The sequence below is a fragment of the Drosophila eugracilis genome, unplaced genomic scaffold (genome assembly GCF_018153835.1).
Source record: "Drosophila eugracilis isolate 14026-0451.02 unplaced genomic scaffold, ASM1815383v1 contig_2148, whole genome shotgun sequence".
Lineage (NCBI taxonomy): Eukaryota > Metazoa > Arthropoda > Insecta > Diptera > Drosophilidae > Drosophila > Drosophila eugracilis.
Window position 1 is genome coordinate 197,725 of NW_024573031.1, and position 19,659 is coordinate 217,383.

The following is a 19,659-nucleotide window of genomic DNA, read 5'->3' on the forward strand; positions in this document are numbered from 1 at the left end:
GGGTATACGCCGAATTATACAACAGCAATCTTTAAAATTAGAAAAGTCAACAATACATTCCCCAAAACATACTTACTTGATGATTATAAAGGTAATCCGATTCAGGGTGGGTTCTATAAAGAAGAACTCAAAAAGACTGAATTCCCGAACACATTTCTAGTTGAGAAAATTTTAAAGCGAAGAGGTGTTAAAGTTTTAGTAAAATGGGTTGGCTTTCCAATGGATGAAGCCAGCTGGGTAAATAAAGATGAAATTTTATAGTAGAATTACCAAATTTAAAGACAATGTAATATTTAATATTTATTTTTGTTTTACTTATAATTGCTAACTCTGTTTCATTCTTATATACCCTATTTGTTGTTATTTTGTGTGCCCTTGATCTAAACATTGTCCTACCTACTACCATATAATGGAGTTCCAGATAGTAATACATTTTTATAATGATCCATAGTTAAATTTCTGGAACTCACACCTTTTGCTTTATTACAAGAGTTTTTAACTTCATCTATTTTATACCTATAAACTTTGGAGCATAGACCTATAAATTCACTCATTAGTTTTTCAATCAACTCATCTTTAAAATATCCTAACCTCTTTTTATTAACTTTTTTAAAATTATATAAATCGATTCTTCTATCTGAATAGTCGGGTGTATCAAATTTTGATTCAATACGAATATACACGAATATCCTTATAAAAATCATTAGTTTTTATAGTATAGATGAATGAGTCTGTATCCATGTAATTTAAAACCAGATTTTTTTTGAAATTTGGGTTTCATGTATTGGCAATGAAAATTATACATTTTCCACTTTGATAAGTCCAATACAGCAAACAACAAATAAATTGGCTTATCAATAACTACAAAAAGTATTTTCATTTGGATGGCATAGAACTCGTCATTTATTTTAGTTGTACTATGAAAATTGAATATTGAAATTACATTTTTAGCACAATGTTTTTTCGACCGAGTTTATGAACATCTACAGGCTCCCATGTAGTTACCAATTTAACATCTACACGGTTTTCAGGATTTTCCATAGTATTCCCGTAGACTGAGTTGTTCATTCATTTAAAAAAATCTTTTTTAAATTTATTCTTGGCATTCTGTCTATGTAAAAGAATTTAAATCAATATAAGTCTTTAGCCAAGGTTATTGTAAAAAAGCGAACCCCTCTATGGATCTTGTTTAATATTAACCCATTTTGTATGCATTGCTGCAAATTTCTATAATGGATTACATAATTTTTTTTTTCGAGGTCCGCTATTAATTTTTTAATTTTATCCTCTTTAGATGCAAAACTATTTGTCGGACAAAACGGAAGATCATTATGTGTATCATAATAGGGGGTAAATTAGGTCTACTTCTCAAAAATATCCATACTCACTATCAATAGATATGTTATGTATATCAAAATTTGTTATGTCATTCGGGGACAACCATTCAAAAACTTTATATGGAAGAAGTTGTGACCATATAAATTGTTTGCATCCAAACACATTTAAAACAATGATTCTTTTGTTGGATCATAATCTGTTAAGTATTTGTTATTTGCCTTTGTATATCTATAGCAACATTGTACTAAGCCACCTTGAATGCTATTTTGAATAAATATATACTTATCGATATCCACTAATAACTCTAATTGAATATTTGTGACCTTTAGCATGGCTGCCCAAGATAGACCTGGTGTAGTGAAAAACTGAGCAATAATGATCTAATAAATAAATTTGTAAACATATTTTTCTAAAATTTTCAAATATATCAGTCAATAGGAAAACATAAGTTTTTAAGTATAATTTTAGATAATCTTTAAGAGTTGCACCGGAAAATTGAATGTTTCAAGAAATCGAATTTCAAATTTTTTTTCCATTTAAAGTTTTTATGGTTTTGGACACCGAAATATATTATTATTTATTTACTGGAATTGCAGTTATACTACCGGGAATTTTAGCCAAGTCTTCGATAAATAAATGGCAGTCACATTTAGAAAAATTATGGAAAAACACTTGAATTTACATAGTCTATACTCAAAGTTACATTTAGAATGAGCTGCACCCCTAAATAAACCTGTTAAATGACAATGGTCCCTAACACGATCATTTAATAATATTTATAGGCTTTATTAATATAATAAGCATAAGCTATGGGAATATGATAGTTTAATTTAAACAATTTTGGGCTTACTTCAATATTTCTCGGCTCCAGTACACATTCAAAGTCAGCGTATACTACGAACGGAACCTCAAGCTGCTTGCGGTATTGGGTAAACTCCAGAGTTTGTTTGTGTAATTCCGATAGCCTGGACACTTCTCAGTCTTATGTCTTATAGCAGCATCCGCAGATGCAGAGAAATTCAGGGTAATTTAAATTGGTGAAATCCAATATTAATCCACTATTCAAATATGTTTTTTCAGTGGACATATCAATATTATATGAACTACATCTTTGCGTTTTTTTACATTTATTAAAGCCGATATCAAGGCCCATTTAAAACAGTATGCATTATTTTTATTACATACGTTAATAAAAGCTTTGTTTAAAGCTTAGAATTTTGGAATACGTTAATAATAGCTTTCTTTGAAGCTAAGAATTTTGGAAGCGGGATCTATGATGAACCCAATAAAGGTGTATATTAGTTCACATTCATTTCTAGGCGCATTATTTTAATTAATGCCCACCCGCTATCTTTTTTTGGAATTCTTGTGATTTTCCTACTATTTCCATAGTATGCTCAAGAAAAATAGAATCCAAATCCGAGAACTGATTCATATAGTCATTTTACTTTGAAAACTTTTAATTTCAATTTCTTCCGTTTCATCCTTATAGAGTATATATTCGGCAAATAACTCAAAATTTACTTTCACCGATATATAACTCTAATAATGTACTGAGATCAATATCATCTCAAAGCTCGCAGAGAAAAGAAGTGTTAATTTTGAGCTCTCGTAGTCTACCTACCAACAACCAAAAAAAGCAACTAACACTGTATTAGTGTATAATCCTAGTATAGTATATAAGATTTTTATGTACACTTTTGGCAGCGGCGGCTACTCGCCCACCTTTTTTTGGCGATCCATACCAGTCAGCACAGCCGGCTTAATATTTTCTTTATTTTTGTTCTTTTTCGGGCAGCGCAGCGGCAGAAGTATTAATGTTTGCGGTGCTAGCTGATGACGTTGTCAATGAAATCGCGGAGGTAGTTACTGCGCTCTTTGGCTGCAGAGACATCGATGGTAGCGAGAGGGAGCAAGAACGCGCTCTCTCGCTCTATACGTTTAAGAATTCGGTCAAGTTTGGGGTAACTGACCGTGTTTGGGAAGAGGTGGCATTACTTTCGGTTGCTTCGAAAGAGAAGTAAGCGTTGTATTCTACCTACCAACAACCAAAAACACCAACTAACAACTGCTTATCAGAAAAAAACAAACAAGTGCGTAAAACAAAATATAAAAAAAAACAAAAACAAAAACCACTAACTCAAAATCCAAGTACCGGGCGCCATCCCCAAAAAACTACAACAATGGAAAAACCACCAGAAATAAGAAGTGGTACATCAATGTACAGCAAAAATCCAGGCGAACCGAAATTCATTATCATCAACGGACCAGACAACAAATCCCTCGAAATTCTTAACCCTTTCATACTTAAAAAAACGATTGAGCTTACATACGATGGTAAGGTGCACTCTTGCAAAAACACTCGTGCCGGATACATTTTGATAAAAACTAAAAACACCTTACAAGTAAACAAATTACTTAAACTAAAAAAAATTGCAAACATTGAAGTAACTGTCTCTGAACACAAAACCCTAAATTTCTCTAAACGAGTAATATATTGCAACCTACTTCGCAACATAAGCGAAGCAGAAATCTTAGACGAACTAAAAAAACGATCAATCCACGACTGAAACTGGTGTAATCATTATTACATTTTCTTCACTTACCCTCCCGGAATACCCTAACATATATCTCGATGCCCTTAAGGTGCATGCGATGCTTACGCTTTGGACACCCAAACGACTCCAAACACAGCCCACTAGACCGCAAGTGTCCAACATTCAAAAAACAACAAGAACTAACAAACATTAAAATTACAGAAAAAGTCGATCACAAAACGGCTTTTACAATATACCACACTAGTCATAACCATCCACTTTAAATAAGCTTCGCCTCAATTGTATCAAAAAAACTAACCAACACTATAACACCAAGCAAAACAACAACATTAACACTCAGCAAATCCTAACAAAAAGAAAGCAAATCTTACATCTTACGACGACATCTTAACCAACACCCACACAAGACCTACACTAACTCGATCAACAACCCAATCTTCACTTGAACACATGGACACAGACACATTCATCATGGATTTCGACACTCCCACTCCAACAGGACCTTAAACTCTAACGACAAAAACAAAACACTAACTACAAACACTAACTAATCAAGCAAAAATAAAAAAGCCAGACCCAGCAGTAGACAACAAATAGGCACAAAATCATCTACTTGCTCCACAAAAACCAATCAACCTTTATAATGACCATGAAAATTGTACAATGGAATATGAACGGATACCTTAACAACTACTGCGAACTCCAATTCATCATTAAAAAACCTCTTTTAATAGCATTACAAGAAACTCATATAAAATACCTCAATATACCAATACCTGTTAATTACTCCCTAATAGAAAAAAACAACTCATCGTCACACGGAGGCATAGCCATCCTGGCTCATAAATCTCTGTAAACCAAAGAAATACCCCTAAACGATGACTTTGACGCAGTATGCTTAAAAGTAACCTCGAAAATTAAATTCAGACTTATTTCGGCATACATCGCTCCAAACAAATCTTTCTTACTACAAAACCTTCAGGCTGTATTAGACAACTCTTCCACACCCACAATTGTCACTGGTAACTTCAACGGTTGGCACAAAAACTGGGGCTCAAAGCAAAATAAACCTAGAGGGAAAATACTTGAGAAATACATAACACAATCTAACTTCATTCTTCTAAACGATATGTCTCCAACATATTTCAGCACACACAACTCACTGACAAATGTCGATCTGACTCTCGGCAGCCCACTCCTTAAAATTGACAGTACCTGGCGCACAGAAGATAACCTTTTTGGAAGCGACCACTTCCCCATCATAATTAACCTCTTCACATCAAATACTGCTAACCTACAATCAACACCACGGAAACCCAAGCTAACAATAAACTTCTCTGCGCAACGACCACCAAGCACAAACATAAACAAAGAAACAGCAACAATACAAAAAATCATCCTTTCGAGAGGTCACAAGGCAATACCACAAACACACCCAACGGGTAAGCTTCATAATGTACCATGGTGGAACAACAATATCAAAAAACTACGAGACGATAAAATGAAAAAATGGAACGAACTTTAAAGAAACATATCTACAAAAAAACATATTACAGTACAAAAGGGTAAATGCCCTATTTAAGCTAACACTCAGACAAACTAAAATAGCAAGCATTAACAAATTCACACCCCAAATATCACCGGACAGCCAACCCAAAACGATCTGGGGCATTAACCCCCAAAAACACATACACTGTATATTAAACCCATCCACAAAAGAAAACACTAATAACAAAATTGAAATTGCTCAGCTCTTCTGCCAAAATTTCTCAAAAACCTCCTCCGACAACAATTCTTCAAGCACCTTTATTAATTACAAACAAACGTCACTCAGCAATACTATTCATCTTTCACATATCCCCAGCAAAAGATCAACCGAAATAGAAAAACCTATAACTGCAATAGAATATTCATCAGCATTAACCACATTAAAAGGAAACACACCAGGACTTGACAGAATCAACTGCACTATGATAAAAAACCTTGATAAAACAACAAAAAACAGAATTATTAACCTCCAAAACGTACCGATCCTAAAACCAAACCAGACAAAACCTTGATTAACTCATACCGTCCGATCTCACTAAACTCATGCCTAGCAAAACTACTTGACAAAATAATAGCAAAACGGCTGTGGTGCCTTGTAATAAACTACAAACTAATCCATAACAGTCAAACTGGCTTCAGAAAAGGGAAATCGTCTATAGACAGTCTACTACTCATAGACCATCTTTTAGCACGAGCTCTCTCAAGAAGAAACCACGCATCTATCATATCCCAAGACTTCGCAAAGGCCTTCGATAGAATTGGCGTTCACTCTATACTTGACCAACTTGTAACCTGGAAAACTGGCCAAAAAATTATTAACTACGTACGAAACTACATGACAAATAGAAAACTTCCAGTGCGCATTGACTCTGACATCTCCTCCTTCCAACCAATGCAAAACGGCATTCCTCAAGGCTCCCCACTCTCCGTGGTCCACTTTTTGATTGCATATAACTCACTAATAGAAAAGCTCACACTTCACCCGAACATCAGCCTAAGCGGATACTTCAACATCATCCTAAAACTAAAAAACAAAATAAAACCTAAATATAAACCTAAATTCGATAATATCCACTATTACAGACTGGGCAGAATACTCCGGAGCCATGTTATCTACCACACATCCATGTTTGCAGAAAACATAATTGTAACTGCACCATAACAACAGGAAACACGCAAATGCAAGAAGTATCATCATTAAAAATCCTTGGTCTGCATTTCAATAACAAATACAGATGGAAAACTCACACGGAACTACTAAACAACAACTTAAAACAATATATTAACGTAATAAAATGTTTATCTGCAACACATCTACACTCCTAAACGTAACAAAAGCAACCATCGTCTCAAAAGCACACAATACTGCGCAAAGTAAAGTCAACAATCAACACAGCCTTTAGAACTGCCCTCGGAGCCTTCAAAACCACCACACTTCACGAAGCAAATGCAGCCGCCTTAGAAGACAGACGAGAGTTCTTTACGTCAAAAAACATTAAGTCCCTAGTTAACACCAAAGCCTCACCAATAATTAAAATTTTAAAAGCATATCGCCCGCCAAAACGTCCACAATACAAATCAACAACAAATCGTATTATAGAATACTCACAAGTCCACCAACTACCATTTAAACAATTAACACTACCTTCACAAACCACACCGCCCTGGAACACAAGCCCTCTAATAGACACATCGCTAAATAAATTCGACAAAAAAAGTAACCCTCCTGAAATTTTCGGATTACAATTTACAGAAATTAAGACAAAAGACAAACACAAATACACATACATTTACACCGACGGATCTCAAGCAAACGGCATCACTAGCCTGAAAATCACAAGCGAAACTGAATGCATCAAACTTTATCACCTACCACACTAATCTTCAGTGTTTTCCGCAGAGCTACTTGCAATAGTAGAAGTACTGCAAATACATAAAACTAAAAGAGACAAATTTTGCATATGCTCAGATTCACTCACTGCCATCGACACAATAAAACGGTCACGTAGGAATACCTGGAAACGAACTTGCAGACGCCCTAGCTAAAAACGCTACTAGACAACCACTTACAATTATCGAAAACTGAAACACACAGGACATATTAAAATTTATTAAAAATACATATCTCTCGAAAATGCCATTAAACAAATCCATAACTTCTGGCTGGTACCAAGCAATTAATCATGCCCAGCTCAACTGCCACCAAATTACCAAAAATATTCACTCATCGGTCACACGTAGAAACCAGATAATAATAACAAGGCTCAGGCTTGGACACACAAAAATTACACATACACACTATATGGACCCAACTGAAACCAGGACTTGTCCGTTCTGCAATGATCCCAACTATGCCTTATCAATTAATCATTTAGTGACTAACTGCAAGTCACTAAACTGCAAAAAACAACTAATATTTAGAAACACCAATCTACTAGAATCCATCTGAAAACCCACACTACCAAATATATTAAAAATAATATTTCTAAAAAATACAAACTTATATCTCCTCATTTAAGATAATTCTAATTAAGCCAAAATGTATATAAAATAGTATTCATGTAATTATTGTAAAAAAAACGAGCGGAAGGCCCCGTTGCCATTGCTCAACATCACCGCTACCTAATAATTTTTAATCATTTGGTAGCTCTTCATCAATAAATAAATAAAATTTTGTATTATTAAAATTTTATTTAAAGAAAAAAAATGTAAATAAATAAATGCTTAACAATATATATAATTGCGTTTTTTATTATTTAAGAATTTTATTTACAGAAATCGACGAGTTGTGACTAGAATCAAATCAGGCTTGGACACACAAAAATTACACATACTCTCTATATGGACCCAACTAAAACCAGGACCTGTCCGTTCTGCAATGATACCAACGATGCCTTATCAATTAATCATTTACTGCAAGTCACTAAACTGCCAAAGAAAACTAATATTTAAAAACACCATCTCAAACCCCACACTATCAAACATATTAAAATTAATACTATTTCTAAAAAATACAAACTTATATCACCTCATTTAAGATAATTCTAATTTAGGCAAAATGCGCAACATCACCGCTACCTAATAATTTTAAATTATTTGGTAGCTCTTCATAAATAAATAAATAAATAAAATGTACTGAGATGTGTGAGCAAAAACGATCCTGCTTCACTCATAAAGTTTTCAGGTAATTTGTTGTATGATCTATCCTTTACATACATGTAATGGATAATCCTTCATTTAAATCCTTCGGAAATTTTCTTGATGCGTCCATCGACGGTTTGAATTGCATTCTTCTTATGCATCTCCGTGCGGTTTGTCCACTTGTTCTTAATAACAAACAATTTAGTCTTTTTTATTTACATTTTATTTTAAAATTATTTATTTGAGTTTAAATATTTAATACACCTTCACTACACTTTTACTTTGTTTCTTTTCAAAGTTCTTTTCAAAAAAAAAAGTTCTGAAAGATGTTGCACCTATAATGATTTTGGTAGAACTAACTGAATTCTCCGATTTATATTTATATTCCATCCCTTCGTCTCGAAGAAATCGTAAAAACTCTGAAATTTTAATAAACAACTTGAAACTTTCCTTAAGGCGTTCCCAATCCTCCTAAGACATTCACACATTCAGGAATAAACAAAAAAGTTTAATTCATGGGTTCATGATTTCTGTGCCAAAACAGAGCTCTGCCACTTTCGGCGCGTGCGCAACGGATGCCGTAACATGCTCCTTAAAGATGTTTACAAATCAGATGCATGAGTGTGAAGTCACCCTTTATTAGGATAAACAACTTCCATCAGAATCCCTTCTGATTAAAGGGACCTGCGGGTAGTGAGGGGAAATCGTAATGACAGACAGCCAGACTGAAGGAATCGACACTTGTAGATGTCATAAACATTATAAACATATATTATAATCTAAAAAAAAATGAGAAGAAAATTAAAAAATACAAAAACTACTTCAGACTATATAACCTTCCTTGATGAGTCAGGAAAGAAGACCTCAGATATATTGAAACCTAAAAACTAAAACACAAAAAGACTGAAATAAAGAAAAAAGAAAGAAGAAAAAAGAAATAAAGAAACAATAAAATAAACACTTAATTAGGATAAACAACTTCCATCAAAATCCATTCTGATGGAAAGGACCGACAGACAGATAATCGGTTTTGGGGTGGGGGAAATTTAATTGAAATCATTAAAGTCACAGTTAATTGATAAAAAACATTAATGTCATATTTAATTGCCTATAAATCTGGCGCGGAACCCGCATTTTACAACTATTACTAAGCATACAGATTTTTGAGATAAGCGTCCATTCCCACCCTAACGCCCAAATCAAATCTTTTGGTTTGGAAGGTTGGGATAAAGCATGTATAAACATGAAATTCCAACTCATCTTAATGTGGCACCATTATCTGGCCACGCCAAATTTTACTGTGTCGTGCATAATATTACAATTTTTGTTTTGGGTTTAACCTTGTTTAACTCTTTTTCGTCTATACCTATTAATTTTAAAATCGGAACATTTTTGTTTTCAAAATTAATTTTTCTGACAAATGGTGGCGTTAGTAAAATTATTTACTGCATTAATTTCTGCTAGCAAAATTATAGTTTTAAAAATGGATAAGACTTTAACGGGTATCCAATAGTCGCAACCGTCGACTATAGTGTTTCTTGTAAAATATTTTATTTAACTAAAACCATTTTAAATATTAGGTGATTTTGGGCTTAGAGCACATGCATAAGCGTTACATTGTGTACCGTGACCTAAAACCTGCCAACATATTACTTGATGAAAATGGACACATACGAATTTCTGATTTGGGATTGGCTTGCGACTTTTCAAAAAAGAAACCTCATGCTTCAGTGGGAACCCACGGATACATGGCTCCAGAAGTGTTATCTAAGGGAACATCGTACGATTCGTGTGCTGATTGGTTCAGCTTTGGCTGTATGTTATATAAATTACTTAAAGGTCATTCTCCTTTCCGACAACATAAAACAAAGGATAAACATGAAATTGACAAAATGACGTTAACAATGGTATGTTTGAATTACGTAAAAATTTAAGTATATAAAAGGAAGGGCAATACTTTTGTTTAAATAAAATAGTTACAAACTTTATATATTGACTACTTGTCTTACACTAACCATAATACTCATAATTTTTTTTTTTATTAATTTTTAAGATTTCCTTTAGCAGATATTTTATAATTTTTCTACGTTATATATTCTTAGTAAAAATAGACATTTTTATTTTTTAGAACGTAGAACTTCCAGAATCATTTTCTCTGGAACTTAGAAATTTGTTGGAAATGTTACTCCAGAGGGACGTACCTAAACGTCTTGGATGCATGGGAAACGGGTAAGATAAGAAATGCTTATTTGTTTTTCAAAATTTGATTGTTGCCTTTTTAGTGCGGATGAAGTAAAAATGCATAATTTTTTTTGTGGTATCGACTGGCACCAAGTTTTTATACAAAAATACACTCCACCTTTAGTACCCCCCAGAGGAGAAGTAAATGCCGCTGATGCCTTTGATATCGGATCGTTTGATGAGGAAGATACGAAGGGAATAAAATTAAACGATTCGGATCAAGAACTTTACAAAATGTTTTCTTTGACTATATCTGAAAGGTAAGATTTAGCAGTCGTAGAATTACTAAAACTACAAATAAATAATTATTTAAGATCTTAGATTTAAATGGCTACAAACAACAATAATTTCACTTTCTTCTTCTGTCTGAATTCGAGAAAAAATATTTAGATATGGCTTTTTAGGCGTTTGTCTTGAACTGCAAGACACTAGGTCTGGTGTCTAACAGTTCTCTACTTTAGCGACATAGTTAACTGTCCATACCCTTCCTAGCAGAGGTCTGCGACAATGCTATACGCTAAGGCATCTGTCACCTGATCTATTGCCTCTTTATAGATAGGGTATGTACGCATGAAATTATCTGATTCTGATATGTTATGCAATTTCTGAAATGTCTTACGCTGTTCTTCGGAGAACTGCACCTGAATATTTTAAGATCAGTGTCTACTAACATTTTCATCATCTTCTGTTAGGACTCTAATTCATCTTGAAAATTAATTTAGAATCTAGTCCAGGTGCCTAAATGAGAAATTTTAATTTTTTGTCGCCTATATAGACGAATCCAAACTTGCCGATTTGCTCTTGTAAAATACCGTCAGTTGTTCTTAGAGGTATGCCGGCCGTATTTCTTAGACCAAAAGAAAAGCTTAAAAAATGAAATCCTCCTACCATTTAGAGAAAAAGATAGCGGTCCCCAAGCGTTATTTGATGGTAGACAGACTTCAGGGGCATTTGAGCAATATATACCGATAAATACATTTTCACACCATTTATAAAGTGAATAGTAAACTGTGACTGTACTGCTCGAATGCCCCCGTTGCCTTAACAAGGATGGTGAATTTGTTTGAAGAACCCGTATCGATTAGGAACTTCATTCCACATAGTTACTCTACGACTGAGGGTGGGTAGATGGGACCGGTAGATTTTCCCTTCTAAAAGTAAGAGCTTTTGAATCACATAGATTTTATATTGAAACAATCGAGAAACGGGCTTGCAGGTTTTTAATTTATTTGAAAATCAGCCATAGAATTATTATACCCGTTACTCGTAGAGTAAAAGGGTATACTAGATTCGTTGAAAAGTATGTAACAGATAGAAGGAAGCTTTTGCGACCCTATAAAGTATATATATTCTTGATCAGGATCAATAGCGAAGTCGATTGAGCCATGTCCGTCCGTCCGTCCGTCCGTCCGTATGAACGCTGAGATCTCCGGAACTATAGCAGATACAAATTTGAGATTAAGCATGAAGATTCTTGAGGTCCCGGGACAGCGCAAGTTTATTACAGCATCCTGCCACGCCCACTCTAACGCCCACAAATCGCCAAAAACTAAAATTGCTGAAATCTCAGGAACTATTGCAGTTACAAAGTTGAAATTCAAAAAGTATAATCTTTAAATGGCAGCGCATCTTATAGTGGTACTACTATCCGGCCACACCCACCCATACGCCCACAAGGCTCGAAAGACGGTTTTCGGATTTTCTAGAAAAGCTGATATCTCGGTAACTATAAAAGATAGAAAGTTCGGATAAAGCATGTAGGTTTCTATTATGCTCCCAATGCGAATTGTTTTTTTTCGATCAAGCCACGCCCACTCTAACGCCCACAAAACCTGAACAACCAAAAATGCAAAAATCTCAAAAACTATAAAAGCTACATAATTTTGTTTACGATCACGTATTTAGGAGATGCCTTTGCAACTTTCCACGAAGTTGCATCCGGCCACGCCTACTCTGACGCCCACAAACCGCGGAAAACTGTGGCGTCTATAATATTATTATGAATGCCTTCGTTTGACCTTGTGTAACTTATTTCTGTTAATACCTATCGATTTACCAAAGATTTTTCAAATCGCAACATTATATCGCTATTTATAAAGAAATTAAGTTATAAGGCCTCACATGGGCAGTGACGTCACTATAAGCATACTCAACATACTTCCTCTGACAATAGGTGGCGCCTTGTGAATTTCCACTAGCAAAATAATATTTTAAAATTTTGTAAAACAGTAACGGGTATCTTATGGTCGCGGCACTCGACTATAGCGTTTCCTCTTGTTTTTGTAATTAATTTATTCCGTCTCATTTCAATTACATGCTACGGACAAAAAAGATGAAGCTTTATTAGGTCCCGCTCCCCTCAAGTAAAAATAATTATATCTGCACGAACACCGCCCCTCAGAGAGGACGACGTCCTTCAGGACAGCATTGGGAGGAGTGTTAATTTGTGAATAGGATGCTGGTTGGTGCCCTCTGCTGTCTTCACGTCCGCCACTCGGGCCTTTCAGTCAGCGCCGACGTGCACCTCCACTGCTGGGGCGGCAGTGGAAAAGCGAAAAGCTTTATTGGGTCCTGCTCCCCTCTTTTTACTGAAAGACCGGACATTGGACGAAAATCGCCCCCTCTGAAGGGACGACGTCCCGAGCTCCTCTGCGGTCAAGAGGTCGTTGCCGACCATCCGAAGGAACAGGTGCTTTGCAGACTTCACACCTGCTTCCTATAGACCGCCGAAGTGAGGTGCTCTGGGCGGTATTAACGCAAACTCGCATCCTTTTTTTAATGCGAATGCCTGAAAACCCTCCTGCTCCTCCAGACGGGCCCGGAACACTTTTATGTGGCGGTCTGCGCCGACGAAGTTGGTCGCGTTGTCGCACCACACCTTCTCCGGGATCGCGCGTCGACTCACGAACCTTTAAAAAGCCAATAAAAAATCATCAGTTGTGAGGTCAGACACTAACTCTAAGTGGACGCAAAACACACAAACAAGGCCATGTACGACTTGTACATGATGCTTGCCACGAATACGATAGGTTGTGCTAAATGGTCCAAAAAAATCGCCACAGATATTAAAAGGGCGGAAAGCTCGAAGTCTGTCTGATGGCAACTTCTCCATTATTGCGCCAAGAACAGTTTGGCGACTTCTTCAGCATTGACTAACCATACGTTTTCTTGCAGAAGACTTACAAGAGTTCGACGACCAGCGAGCCTTTCGAATAACATTTAATAATAATAGCATTCAATACCACGACCACCAACTCGAACGCAAAATTCAGTTTTCTTAGAGTAATATTATTTTTAAAAGAGAAGAGAGCTTCAGGTAAGACGAAATGGACTCTATGTTCTGAAGCAAACGATTAGGCCCTATTGTATTGTTAACGCCGATATTCGTAACTCCATGGACACAACTTCTGAAGCTGGTTCGATTTGTGAATTTACAGACCAATAGTTTCTGAGTCGGGTAAACACGATGGCCCAGCGAACCAGATCTACGTTAAGAGCTCTTCAAAGTCACATCCTTGAGACACTATATCTGCTGGGCTTACTTTTGTAGGGACGTATCGGAAAATTTCTTTCTCCGATCATTCTTGTATCTCAGCTACTCGGTTCGCGACGAAAACCGACAACGTCCAATCCAAAATGATCATGGAGTCGGTCCATGGGTCCACTTTTTTGAATAGTGCAGTTGAGTAATGGCCTTACACGATAAAGAAGATCTTCTAAAAGGTGAGATGCACACAGCTAATTTTCGTTAACACGCTGCTAATAGCTACGGCAAGAATGACTCTATCTGATACAGTTGCATTCAAAACATGCGAAGTAGATGAAGTCTTTTGTGTGAATGCGGACTGAGGAGGACGCGACAACGCGAGATTTTTATTGGCAGAGTATCTGTTTATCAATGTGTGAGAGAATTCGCACACCCTGCACCTTAACCCAAACCTCTGCTGCACATTTAGGGAAGCGATTTCCTATTCGATGTTCTGCTGTAGTGCAAGACACACATAAGGCAGGATCGAATAACTTTTATTTCCCAAACTTTTATAATCCCTTTTATTCTACTCTTCTTCGGGAGCGTATTGTTATGCTGAACATTTTTTGGCTTGGAAGCCTCTTCGACTTCGGCTTCGCCAGTCCAGAGGCGACTCCCATTCGCTCCTCAGCGGGATCGAAGTGTCATACAACTTTTTTCCTACTTTCTCTTTGTTCCTGCATCGACTTTGCTTATTATTAAATAATAAGGATGGTATTCGTTATACATATGTCATCCCCTATAGACAGCAAGAAAATCAGGACTTTGGGATAATTAGCCGCAATGACTTGGAATGCCCTAACTATGCCTGAAGCGTCGCAGCTAGACACGATATCAAAATGATTTAATTATCAATATCGTCATCTTTGTCAACAAATTTTTCGAAAAGGCTTATAAAATGTTATAAGTCAGAATGCTTTCCGCTTAAATTTAGAAGAGCAACTCTCTCTTGCCCTTATTTATAAGGGAAATAAGCAAGAATACCGAAAACACATCCATAAACAACAACAACGCCAACGCTTCCACTTCTCCAGTGACCGAAAACGATAAAACAAAGGGAGGTCGATAGAACTGACACCGCCATTGGGGTGAGAGTGCGTATGTGGGTATGTATTTGGCTGACGGCTCGCTCTTTTTTATATAACGACACTAGCGGAAAATGTTCCACTAATAGTTACTAATAGTAACGAATATAAAAGCGGGGACTTGAGAAAGGAAATGCGCCCAAAACTGTCCCGCGATTTTCTTTGAGCAACAGGTTAAACGCGACACAATAAAGAATACCTTTTTACGCGCTTGAACTTTAACCCTACATTGGGGAATTTTTAGCTCTAGTTGGACCAACGACAAATTTAAGATTTGCCTAAAACTGAAGGCCAGCAGTGTCCATTGGCGAGATAGCTCTACAGACTCAGTGGCCATACCCGATCACACCAAAACGACCTTCCTCCATACCTTGGGCATTAATAAAATAAAAAATAATTATAACCTCATAAAAGTTCAATACTGTTCCAAATAAAGCCAGTAAACTCCGAATCTACGAGAATGTACTACAGGATAGTAAATTTCTCTTGCGATAGTGACGCCATCGGGCGGTGATGCTAAGTACTTATCGGACTGCCCTCGTATTTTGCCATCCCTTTTTTGTCTTTTGTTGCCACTCATCCCATATTGCCAAGAACATAAAGGGAAGCTTTAGCTTGATACCACAAGACTTTTTTGACAACCTAATATATATATTCCATGTAAAATATTTCTAAATAAAATAAGAAACGCTAAAGTAGAGTGCAGCGCTATAAGATATCCGTTATTATTTCACACAATTTTAAAATATTCATTTTGCTAGTGGAAATGGGCAAAGCGCAACCTACATCTATATGTATGTATATACAAAATTGAATGTATGTGCTAGAATCGTAAACGGATGGACCGATTTTGATGAAAGTTTTTATACATGCTCATCATGTATGTACATCATAAACAATGAAAATTCGTAAAAATTTAAAATTGGGAAAATTGATTAAAAATTGGAAAATGTATTAAAGATGGCAGCTCTAGCTCTTAACAGCTGAGGGAGTATGTCACAACTCTCTAGAAATTAAGCTGGCAGTTAAATTTGAAATTTTGTTTATTTTGTTTAAGCTAAGTTACAGATTGATTTAAAGCTGTGTATTTTTTTTATTAATACCTGTGATTCAATTTTAGTTAATGTATTTTTGTTTTTTATGCTGCCACAGGCTGGTCCGAATTTATGTAGTGTTTAACGGTGTCTAAAAATGGTTATTTTTATGATTTTACATATTATTGAAAAATGTATTTCCGCTAATCTTCATTTGATTTTTATAAAGTATATATATTCTTGATCAGGATCAATAGCGAAGTCGATTGAGCAATATCCGTCTGTCCGTCCCTCTGGCCGTATGAACGCTGAGATCGAAGGAACTATAACAGATACAAATTTGAGATTAAGCATGAAGATTCTTGAGGTCCCTATATAGCGCAAGTTTATTTCAGCATCCTGCCACACCCACTCTAACGCCCACAAATCACGAAAACCAAAAATCGCTGAAATCTCGGGAACTATTAGAGCTAAATAGTTGAAATTCAGATTGTATAATCTTTGGATGCCAGTGCATCTTATAGTGGTCCTATTATCCGGCCACTCCCACCCATACGCCCACCAAGCTTACAAGACGGTTTTCACTAGAAAAGCTGATATCTCGATAACTGTAAGTGATAGAAAGTTCGAATTAAGCATGTAGGTTTTTATGATGCCCCTTATGCGAATTGTTTTTTTTCGATCAAGCCACGCCCACTCTAACGCGCAAAACTTCCGAAAAAGAACAATGCTACAATTTCGGGAACTATGAGAGCTAGAAAGTTGTGCTTAAGAATACGTATTTAAAGCAAATAGTTTTTTATGATGCCCCTTATACGAATTGTTTTTTTCCGATCAAGCCACGCCTACCCTAGCGCCCACAAAACCCGAAAAACCAAAAGTGAAAAAATCTCGGGACGAATAAAAGCTAGATACTTAGGCTAAAAAGCACGTATTTTAGAGATACCACTGCAACTTGTCACGAGTTTTCATCCGGCCACGCTCACTCTAACGCCTACAAATCGCCTAAAACTGTGGCGTCTGTAATATTTTTATTATTATTATTATTGTTTTAAATTGGAACATTATTTCGCTATTTATAAAGAAATTTAGGTTATAAGGTCTAACATGATTTGTGACATCACTATCAGATACTCGACATGCTTTCTCTGACAATAGGTGGCGCCTTGTGAATTTCCACTAGCAAAATGAATATTTTAAAATTGTGTAAAACGGCATCGGGTATCTTATAGTCGCGGCACTCGACTATAGCGTTTCCTCTTGTTTATAGATATAATCAGTTATATCATTTAGTTCATAGGATCCAGTGGGAATTGTGATCACATTAGTTCCAAAATGGAAGAGGTTGTTTTTTTCGTCTATATTTGGAATTGAATTGTACATATTAAAATCAATTAATGCACACTTAAAACGTCCATCCAGTTCGATTGGTGAAAAGTAGTTTGTATGTATAAAAGAACTATTTCCATTCAAGGACAAGGTCAATCTGTTGTTAAACTGGAAATGCTTGTTTTTAATCATTTTCTGTACCAAATCCAATAACTTTTTTAAATCATCATAAACTGTTCAAAACCTTTTCTATATCTTCCATTATCCATATCGCTATCTCTACTTATAAGCAAGAATCCAAATGTATCCTCCCAACATTTTTTACAAATTTCCACGAATGTGTCGTACCCCATATCTGTATTAATATGATCTCTATATATATGTCGCATATTTAAATCATCTTGTTTAAACATTATAATAAAGCTTGCATTATCACGAATCAAGTGTTTAGGTATATGGGTATATGTTTGACAGGGAAAAACCACATCAATATTCTTATGACGACCCATACAAAAATAAGATCTTATGTTGTCTTGTTTTTCACAAGCTACATCATAATAGAATTATTTTTTGCTTCACTGTGGTCTAATACACCATCGTTATGAGAGAAAGTATGATATCCCATTCCTTTAATAGGTTTTATTAATTTTTCCAAGTACTCATATTTAGGTTGATATAAACTCTTAGAAAACACATAAATATTCTGGAATATTAATCCGTTTGGACTCTATATCAAACTGAGCATAATGTTGGTTTTACTACAATTTGATGGTCCACCAATAAGAGCTCATATATTCTGTAAGAGAGAACTATGTCGTGGAGGTTGTTTTTAATCGTTTTCATCGCTGATATTTCTAACGATATTTTTTGTTTTTGACTTATTAAACGCATTCTTTAAGCTAATGTACCTCATTCGATGAAAAATTTTTGATGATTAAACATCAATATAATGGGGAAACGTTTTTATAATCAAGTCATTAGTCTTTTTAATTGTAAACGAGGTGGTGGTCTTGTCAACCACTGAATTAATACATTACCGTTTGAAGCCCATATACCATGATATAAATTTTGTGGTTCGGGAACAAAGCTAGAAAAACGTTTGAAACGAGGAGATCAAGGAATAAATAAACTGGATGAGGCTTGTAAAGAGCACGATATTGCCTATTCCAATAAAAAGGATTTACTTGAACGTCACGTTGCATAATCTATATTAATTGATCAAGCTTGGTCACGTGTAAAAGCACCAGACAGCACTCTTGGTGAAATAGCAGCAGCATATTTTGTAACCAACATTATGAAACAAAGAAAAAATTTGGAATGGGAATATAATATTAAAAACAAAAAAGAAATGTAAAGGGAAGACGACGAGGAAAAAAGTAAAGATGACGAATCTGTCGACTGTTATAAACGCACATTAAAATAACAAAAGCCATTGGACATTATGAGTGCAATTAAAGTTGCACGAAAATCAGTTCAATCGACAATGGTTTCAAAGAAAAACGTGAAAGTACCAAGAATAATAAATGTACCCAAAATTGGTGTTTTTTTTACCAATCGTACCTATTTTGACTGCTCTAAGGGCCCTCGGTAGCTTAGCTAGTGGAAGTGCAGCCATTGCAAAAACAATAAAACACGCTAGAATGGCGTAAAAGGATATGGAGTAGAAGAAACGACATAATAGAAAAATTTTAAGTGTTGCTGTAGGAGAAAGGTTATACCTCTAACCGTATAGAACAGGTTATGGATTCTACCTAAAACCATATAGTAAGGGATATGCTATTAAGAAGCGAAAAAACTAATATTTCAGCTACGCAATAGACCACTTTCAAATTTAGACATTGCAACTTTTGCTCAAC

The 19,659-nt window shown here is 35.5% G+C and overlaps 1 protein-coding gene across 4 annotated transcripts in view; it reads left to right on the top strand.

Annotated features, from left to right (window-relative positions):
- LOC108116045 (G protein-coupled receptor kinase 1) overlaps positions 1-19,659 on the top strand; it is a 264,251-nt gene that overhangs the window by 178,524 nt on the left and 66,068 nt on the right. The window contains exons 10-12 of one of the 4 annotated variants that reach the window (XM_041818095.1): positions 10,166-10,492; positions 10,714-10,814; positions 10,868-11,086. In XM_041818095.1, coding sequence (XP_041674029.1) covers positions 10,166-10,492; positions 10,714-10,814; positions 10,868-11,086 — 647 coding nt within the window. Of the gene's footprint in view, positions 1-5,045; positions 7,437-10,165; positions 10,493-10,713; positions 10,815-10,867; positions 11,087-19,659 lie in introns of those variants that run through there. The other 3 variants (XR_005993709.1, XM_041818096.1, XM_041818097.1) reach the window with 3 other exon arrangements.